General features: G+C 35.7%; 1 protein-coding gene across 1 annotated transcript; it reads right to left on the bottom strand.

Moving 5' to 3' along the window:
* Window positions 1–2,140: 2,140 nt before the first annotated feature.
* Window positions 2,141–3,076, bottom strand: LOC102002119 (olfactory receptor 10A7-like). The gene has a single exon (XM_005363323.1). The coding sequence runs from the start codon at window positions 3,074–3,076 to the stop codon at window positions 2,141–2,143; it is 936 nt and encodes a 311-aa protein (XP_005363380.1).
* Between the last annotated feature and the right edge of the window lie 6,645 nt (window positions 3,077–9,721).

A 9,721-nucleotide genomic window follows, 5' to 3' on the forward strand; every position in this document is an offset into this window, starting at 1 on the left:
CCCCTCAGGCTGCCCCAACTGTCAACCACATTCAAAGGGAATAGTTTGGTCCCATGCTCGTTCACTCCCAGTTGGAGTTGGTGAGCTCCCATTAGCTCAGGCAAACTGTCTCAGTTGGTGAACCCCTCATGGCATTGACCTCCTTGCTCAATAGGAGAGCAAGGAGAGAGATATCTTGATTGAGGGAGCCATTATTGGGTTAGCAGGAAACTCTAACAGAAGGAGTTTATCTCTACATGAGCAGTAAGCTAAATGTAGACTTTACTGTTGGTTATGTTTAATACCAAACTATATTTGACTATTCTCTTAATCAAAATAATTTTTTTTCATTAGAAACGCCATTGACTTAAAAATGTCCAAAATACAGAAAACTGTATTTTTACCGATATGCAAATTTGGGGAGATTGTATGAATATTGGGGAGTGAGCCCTTAATAAATCAGAAAAAAATCAAAGACTTATATTTTGTCCCATCAATCTTCAGAATGTGCACATCATAGTAATAATACCCTTCACTACTCACCAGGACCATTTGTTCAAGGCCTAGCAGCTCCTGCCTTCCTGGCCACCTCTTGCTGTTCTTCTCATTGTTTCCTCTTCCTGGTATTTTTCTTACTTTCCCTCTGCTGAGACAGCTATTCTATTCCACCAGCCTGGCATCTTTCCCTCTGGTGCTTATTTGAAGCTCAGAGGAGGACACTCTGCCTATTGTTGTGTGTCATTATTTCTGATGATCATTTTCTCAAAATCGCATTCATTCCAATGTAATAGCTGTCAGTACACACACACACACACACACACACACATTTGTGTATTATAAATAATTATAAAAATATCTCATATTTATTAACTAATATTATATCACATAGTCATTCAACAATAGGTTACAAGGGAATTAAATTATTGATTAGTCTAATATATGTATGTATATATAGTCTTTTATTGAAAATAGATTTTTTTTCATACAATATATTCTGATTACTCTTTGTCTCCCCCATCTCTACCCAGTTCTTTTCCACAGCCCTTCCCACCCAGATCCAAACTGTCTCTGATTCTCATTAAAAAACAAGCCCACATCTAAGGAATAATTATGAAATAAAAAAATAAAACAAAACAAACAAGTCATAATATGACAAAACACACAAAAGTAAAAAAAGCACAAGAAATGTATGTAGACAGTGACACACAATTACACACACACAGGAAACCCAGAAAAACATAAAATTAGATAATATACATAAGTTAAAAAGAAATTTTCTGACAGAACAAGAGATGAAAAACTTTCAAACAGGCTGTTGAGCTCAATTTGTGTTGGCCATTTACTGCTAGGCATGTGTCCTACCCTTAAGAGTAATTGGTTTCCCTGACAAGACTCCTTTCAAGAAAACAATTTTTCATTTGAAAGTAGTTATTAATTGGAACCAGCTATGGGATTGGGGGTAGGGGTCTGTGTCCACATCTCTCAGCTCTAGGATCCCAACTAGTAAAGACCTGTGCAGGCCATGTGCATGCTTCTTCGGTCCCTTGGAATTCCTATTTTCTGTTTTCCTTGGTATCCTCCACCCTCTCTGGCTCTGACACTTTTACTGCCTTCTGTTTTGTAGGGTTCCCTAAAGCCAGAGACATCCCATTAAGCAAGGTCTTACATATTGAGATAAACATCAAGTCTGCACTGATATGTAGACTATGGATTCCTATCTCCAAGGAGACTATAAGACTGTCAAAATTGTGGAATCTTACATCAGAAAGACATAACTTATACTACTACATGTGTTGAGAATTTACATTTCTTTTATTAAAATTATTTACATTCTCTAGGCAGAGGTAAAAAGTTTTATCTTGCTGATAATTTCAATTAATTCATTGTACAGCCTGATTCAGGAGATACACACTTTACCAGTGAGTAACAAAATGCATTCATTCAATAAATGCAATTGTTTTGACACAATAAAGCCCTTCTGTGTACTTGGAAGAAAGATTTGAAGATTTAAAAGATTCCCATTGCTTCAGATGGATTTATGTTTCTTATGAAAGGTCATGAAACAGCTGGTAACCTAAGTATCTTTTTATTCTCTCTCTCTTCAAACTCTGCTGGTAATTATTTTATATTAACAGTTAAGCACATGTCCCCTTCACAGATTTTATCTTTTCTGTCTTGTGATAGCTCGTCTCAGAGACCCTTTCACATCCTGGTTCCTTAGGCTGTATATTAGTGGGTTGAGCATAGGTGTTACTACAGTGTAGAACACTGCAATGACCTTGCCACCAGCCCTGGAGGATTTTGACTGGGGTCTCATATACATAAAGATGGCAGTTCCATAGAATAAGGTCACAACTGTCAGGTGGGAGGCACAAGTAGACAGAGCCTTGTGCCTCCCAGAGGCTGACCTCATTCTGAGAATGGAAAGAAGGATCCGGGCATAGGAAACAATAATAAGAAGGAAAGGGATGAACACAATGATGATACTGAACACAAAAACCACCAGTTCAGTGAGTGAGGTGTCAGTGCAAGCCAGCCTCAAAACTGAAGGAACCTCACAGAAAAAGTGGTTCAGGACATTCGGTCCACAGTAGGGCAAACTCAATGCGAGAACATTGATAACCATGGAACTCAGGAAGCTACTGGCCCAAGAAATGGCTGCCAGCTGGACACAGGTGCTTTGATCCATAATAACAGTATAATGAAGAGGGTGACAAATGGCCACATATCTGTCATAAGCCATGACACCAAGAAGAACACACTCAATCATTCCGAAGGAGAGTGAGAAGTACATCTGAGTAGCACAGCCAGCAAAGGGGATGGTCTTCTTACTCCCCACCATGTTGGAAAGCATCTGTGGGACATTGGTGGATGTGTAACAGATGTCCAAAAAGGACAAGTTAGTGAGGAAGAAGTACATGGGGGTCTGCAGGCGAGGTTCTATCTGGATAATAGTGATGATGATGATATTCCCCACCACTGACAATATATAGAAAAACAAGAATACAAAAAAGAGAACCAGCTGTATCTTGGGATCAGATGAAAGCCCCAGGAACACGAACTCAGTCACTGTGATGTTTGTTTTCATATGATCCATCTTGTCCAGCCACCTCCCTTTTAGAGAATCAGGCACGCCCCTGAAACCAAGTTCCTAGCTGGGCATTACTTCAGACCAGTGATTAAATAAAATAAGAAAGATCTTAGTGTTGGATGGGATCTTATGTGTCTGAAGTTTAGTGCAATTGGGAAGATGCCTTCAGCTTCTGAAGAGGGTTTTCAGATGAAATCACAATGCTAAATTCATAGCTCAATGTAATTATCAGAATTATTGTCATGTCTAAAAGAGCATTTCATTTTGTCAGCCAATAATCACTCCATATTCTATTCATTCTTCAGATCCTTTGTGATAAATCACCTACTTCAAAGAGATCTTATTCTGATTTTGTTCCACAGCTAACAAGAGAGCAGGAGGGAATAGCATTCATGGAGACAGGAATGAATGCCACTGTTCCATGCACAATCACCTGGTCACTAAGTAAAGACCAAGGTGGCAGCATAGGCCACCTCAGAGTTGTCGTGCTATGTCTTACACTGCACAGCCACCCCAGACAGAGAAGAACAAGGATGAATCCCAGATAAAGCAGGCATGAGCCACATTAATAACTGTCTCTCCTCATTTCCCAACCTTCATGCTGTGTGATATGGAATGGCCTGATTATGTTTAAATAATAATAATAATAATAATAATAATAATAATAATAATAAATAACAACTTATGAGAATTTAAGGATTAAAGAAAATATCTGAATAATTGTATGTAACAATAAGAAGTAATACAAAAAAAGTTTAACACTGGTAGTGCTAACAAAATGTGGTGATGCCACCTTTACCTGGAATTCACATCCAATATTATAACCATTGGAAATAAATAACATTACTGAAAAGGAGCTAAACATGTTAAAATTAGGGGAACATTTTACTAAGAGGTCCTTAGCCTCTTCCCATTTGCCCTGAGGAAATACACAGTGTTGTATTTAGCTCACCTCATTCCAGCCCAATTAAGAGAAACAACCTAGAAGTATATGAGATAGCAAAGAATTCTTGAGCACAGACATTGCTGAGGAATATCCGTCAGCCATTCATCCATCCTTTTCTCCATCCTGTCTTCATTTTCTCACTTCCTTTTCATGTATTCCTTTCAACAATGTTTTGATAGTCACTTTGTATCAGAAGATATCTGTAGTTAGTAGATACAATAAATACTCTTGATCCTCTAAATGAGCGGGTTGTCCATGGAACCTTGTGAAGAGTGAAGTTTTCTGGTGCCTGAAGAAGTATTACATATGCTAAAGAAGCTTATTCACAAAAAAAGTATTTATAGGTCATGAAGTGGCCTCAGCTTACAAAATATCCATTTGCATGTACTGTTCATAGAGATATTTTGAACACTTGAACTTAAAGTTTTCAGGTAAGATAGTAATTTGAAGTGATGTTAAGATATCTAGACTGTGAAATCTGGGAACTAAAGCAAGGATGGACTTAGAAAGTGCTGAGCTGCAGGTTTCTTTTCATCTTAGAAAAGGGGAAAGTGAGAGTAGGGGAAGGCTTTCAGGCATCTTTGCAGATCCTCCAAAAAGCACTTAGACCTTATATTATAAACATAAATGTCAGTGTGGTTGTTAGAAGTGATTACAATGGCAACAGATGGCATCCCTGGTCTCCTCAGTAGATCAGAATTCTCTATGGATAATAGCATGGTGATACACAGTCAGGAGAGTGGATGACTAGGGTTTCGGAACTCTAGAGGGTCTGCTTCCCCATGTGCCTGGCTCCTTCACGCACTTGGCTGAGAGGCCTTACACCTTCATATCACCAGTCTGTGCCTTGTTGAGCTCATCTGTAGAACTGGACAAAAAATATCATCTATTTCAAATATTTGATGTGTGACCAGTAAATTTAATGAGATACTGAATGCAAACATAAAACAAAATTAGGCCTTGGTCATGAGTGTTCAATATATGAAAACTCATTGTAAAATCATCATGTAATATGACTCACATTATAGAACTCTTAGATCTACAGAATAAGAATTGATGACAATCCTAAAATTATAAAGGAAAATACATCTTTGACACATGAAATACTTTTGATTTGTATTTATATGATTTAACTATTTATTAATTACCTGAAGTTCTTGGATAACTACATATTTGTTAGAGGATCACACAATAAACATGCATAGGCATAGGCACACCATTGTCAGTATATACTAATAAAATCATATCAAATTTATAGTTTCAGATCTTTAGATATGTGTTCACAAAATTGAGTGAATGTAAAGAACGTCAATATATTGGGTAAACTTCTAAACACACTATATTTTAAAGTGTCACATAATAGGACAATCCCTTAATTCCTGCTTGTGCACATTTGCCTCAAAGAGCACCTTTCGTCACTTATACCTTCAACTGTTACAAACATCTATAAACAACACAATTGCAGAGCTATTGTGGGTAGGAACCAACTCTCCAACTACCTGAACACACAGTTGTGTCCCTTTCACAAAAAGAAGGGAGAAATACTAAAAAAAAATCAGTTGAGTTGGCATCATGATTAGAAACCAGAATATGTGACTAAATTATGTTTTTCCTAAGTAAGGTTCATTGGCATTATATAACACAAACCATCCAGCATATATGTGCTACCATGATAAAGTGGGTAACAAATGTCTGGATATCTTTACAATCAGTCAGGAAATTCTTGTGTACCACTATTAGTTCAATAACAAAATCAAATATAGATGAAGGTTACACATGAACCTCAAACACAAATGTAGTCAGTACATTTTCTGATTTAATCAAGCTGTTTATTACTTACATTTGATTGTTAGATTTGGTGGACATTAAGGTTACTTTTGATTTTTTTGGTAACTACTTCTCTCCAGGGAAAATTTTGCCAAGTAATATATTGTAGTGATTAAAAGAACAAATTCTGGAAAAGAAGACAAGAACATGAATGATGACCCTAATATTTTATACTGCATTACTTGGGCAAGCAGAATTTATTTCTGTCCTATGATAAGTGAGAAATGTGTTAGTATTAATTTATAAGATGGTGTAGATATTACTAGAGAATATGTCCAGAAGCTTAGCAGAGTATTTAATATAGAACTTTATAAATCACAACAAATAATATTTTATAGATCACAGGTTGACTCAATTTGCTACAAATATTGTTGTTCTTTCTATGGTTATTTGTTTAAACAAAAAATCTCATGTGAAACAATCTTTCCTTAAGCATCATGTGTAATTCAGGTCAACCTTAAGCTCCTGATCCCTGTCTCTCTAGCTCTCAAGTACTGTGATTATAGGCACACACTACTGCATGCAGATTACTAAAATCTGAATTTGATATGATCATATTATTAATATTTAACATATTACTCTAAAGGCACTTAAAGTCTACCTTGGCTCATATACACCTTGTTGCCAAAATGTGTGTTTTATTTTCATGGTTTATCTGTTCCTCAAAACTGACATTTATTGTTACAAATAAAATATAAGAGCAAAGTAGTTTAAGGACTAAGAAATAGTAGAGATTACCTCATAAAACATTTGTGAATGTAAGAAAAGTCAATCTATTTTAAAACCAAATTTCTAATGAATTCATCACTGACATGAAAATTATGCTGGAAAAATAATCACTGTTTGAACAAGTAAGGATATAATTAGTAGTACTTAAATGTTATATATTGATGTTAGATTACCACTTGTCAATAACAGATTTCTTGAACCAACATGAATATTAAAATGTGGAAAAGAAAGAGAAAAATGTGGAGCTCTCAGCAAGGGAGAACTTAAATCAACAAAAAATACCTATGAAATACTATAAACACTTAAACAACTCTTGATGTTGAACCAAAGGAAGTATATAACTTCCCCATGATAGACATTTTCTTTTCTAAAAAGAAAGGAAAACTGACCATATTGCTACCTACTATGCTCTTTATTAGAGTTGTAAATACTTAAATTTCATCTTCACAATACCTTACTTTAAATGCAATAATGTTGTAGATCACAGAGGCTGTTTAAATCTTTAGAGGATTATTTAAACATAGATAATAACCTATATTTAATTCCTAAAGATAATACTAATTACTGATTATTATAAATATTAATTTTATACCTCAAAATCTACTGCACTTAAAACTATCTGTACAATGTATCCCAAATCATAGGAAATTCATGGAAATAATCTTTGATATACCTGTCCTCTCCACCTATAAATGTAAAGAAAACTCTTCAGGGAATAATGCTGATGAAATTCATGAAGTAAGTACAGATTTACAGAAGTGAAACTGTAATGATAGTACTGCTAGATTGCAACCCAGCCCTTTTATATAATGAAAGAAAAGGATAGCGTACACACAGTAAAATTTCTAAATCATCTTAATTATTTATCATGTTTGACAACTGACTGAATTTTAAATACTTAAGGGAAAATGTCCCAGCCCAGTAATTCAAAATTAATTATCTGTTCTGAGGAAATCCTGGATGATGCATTTGGTTATTGTTTTTCTCATAGAAATTTGTGTACATAATTTGCTTACATTTTTCCATTGTCAGAATATTATTGTTAATTCTTCAATTTACACTGCTCTAGGACAAGACAGATAGCTTAAGCTTAAAAGATTCAATACTGTATCAATGTCAGAGATACTTTACAAAGCCATGATCTAATCTCAATCTGTGAAATAGGTTCTCCAAGAAGTAAGCAATTTTGAAATGCTCAAAGAGTTCTCTTTCTGTACTGTTCATACATCAGGAAAAATGTGTTTGTGTGTTATATATACTAATGAAAATGTCAAAAAAGAAACCCATGATTTTGCACAATGGCTATAAGATAATTTTAAAACTAAAGTGAGTACAGACATAAGAGTGGCAATACCTGAAAAAAATACATCCTCACATAGCAAAGTAAAGTTGAATTTTAAGATGCCTAAGACCCTAAAAAACTTTCAATTTATCCATATAGTAGAAATAAAATTATGTTCATTTCTTGTCAAAAGTGCCCAGAGTAAGCAACTGTTGATTGCAGAGCCCAACATGAGATATCTATATAATCTCTCCTAAGCTTCAGAAATACATCACAGAGGGGCTGTAAACAATGCAAGAGCCAGAGCATGGAAAGAGGTTCTCTGGAATGCGGACTTTGGAACATGACATGTGTCCTGCATTCATGAACACATACCAGTAGTGGGTGGCTACCTGCAGAAGACGGGCACAAGACAGGATCCATTAACATTCCAGAATGGAGAGAGAAGGGACTCATAAAGTCTCACTTTTTCCTGAGTGCTACAGGCAGTTCATAGCGGCTGGTGGAGACAGAGTCATGTTAGCTGATAAATGGCCCTTGCTCAAATAAATATCCCTCACCTTGCTCCTGGAGTTCCCCTTTAGAATTGTGTTCCTTTCTAAGTGCAGTAACTCCACATTCATTTCTTACTGCATGGCTGCTGAACAGTTTTTAAGGAAACACTAGGACATGCACTCAAACCTACAAGTCATGAGGACCAGTGTTTTGCTTTCAAGAGAGTCAATTCCTTTTGACTGTATTTATTTCCCTCCATAAAAATTTTGTTTAAAAAGTACAATGTAATATATATTAATTCAATGATGTATTCTAATATACCCATCAACTCAGAAATTTTTGTAAAAAGAAAATCAGAATTTTATTATTTTATCAATTCTAGTTATATAGTCCATTATTATCTACTTGGAAGTCCTAATAAGCAATATATCACTAAAATTTATTTTCTTCTGTAAAAGAAACTCTTTACTCGTTGATCATTATCTCCTTTCCTCTTATCTCTTCTCTTTCCACCCCACATTGCCCACAGACTCTGTCAAAGACCTTCCTGCCCCACTGTGATATTGAAACATGAAAGATTCTCTACATTAATGAGATCATGAGATATTGTATTTCTATGCCTACATCATTTCACTTAGCACAATGTTCTCCAGCTCCACCCACATCTCTGTGAGTGATAGGATTTTCTTCCTTTTTAGGCCCCACAGTATTCCCCTGTGTAAACACAGCACATTGTCCTTGTTTATACATTCAATTGTGGATATTTAGATTGTTTCTATATCTTTTGGAATTTTCTACTGCTGTCTGGGGCCAGCCTCCAGCAGCACAGGGCTTTGATGGGAATCCACAGAGTTTGTGATGCTAGACTTTTCTATCTGAGGGGGATAGGAAAAAAGGCACTCACAAACTCTCTTGGTGGTTTCCTTCTTTATTCTTCTCTCTCTCTCTCTCTCTCTCTCTCTCTCTCTCTCTCTCTCTCTCTCTCTCTCTCTCTCTCTCCTCTCTCTCTCTTGCTCATGTTTTCCCACTGCTTTTATACCCCAACAGAATCTTGCAGGCATTACAAGAGTCAAAACAGTTGCATTCTGTTTTTCAAGTGAATGATTATAAATAAAAACATCTTTTTCATCTCCCTCACATGATTAAAAATTTATGTATTACAGGTGAAAAGCATATTATCCCCAGAACCCACATACATTCAAGGTCAATCGACTTGCTATAGATTAACCAACCAAGTTTGCAGGCAAGCTGTTCTTGTGGGGTCTTTTACTGGTAGCCTGCATTCTGCATTACAAAGAAATGGCCAATTACTTTATTACTTATCTTGAAAGGTAATCTTATAAGGAATCTTTTGTTTTGTTTTGTTTTGTTT

The sequence above is a fragment of the Microtus ochrogaster genome, linkage group LG9 (genome assembly GCF_000317375.1).
Source record: "Microtus ochrogaster isolate Prairie Vole_2 linkage group LG9, MicOch1.0, whole genome shotgun sequence".
In the NCBI taxonomy this organism is placed as follows: domain Eukaryota; kingdom Metazoa; phylum Chordata; class Mammalia; order Rodentia; family Cricetidae; genus Microtus; species Microtus ochrogaster.

Bases quoted from the DNA above. Each gene is read 5' to 3' on its own strand.
- LOC102002119 (XM_005363323.1), bottom strand. From the start codon at position 3,076: ATGGATCATATGAAAACAAACATCACAGTGACTGAGTTCGTGTTCCTG.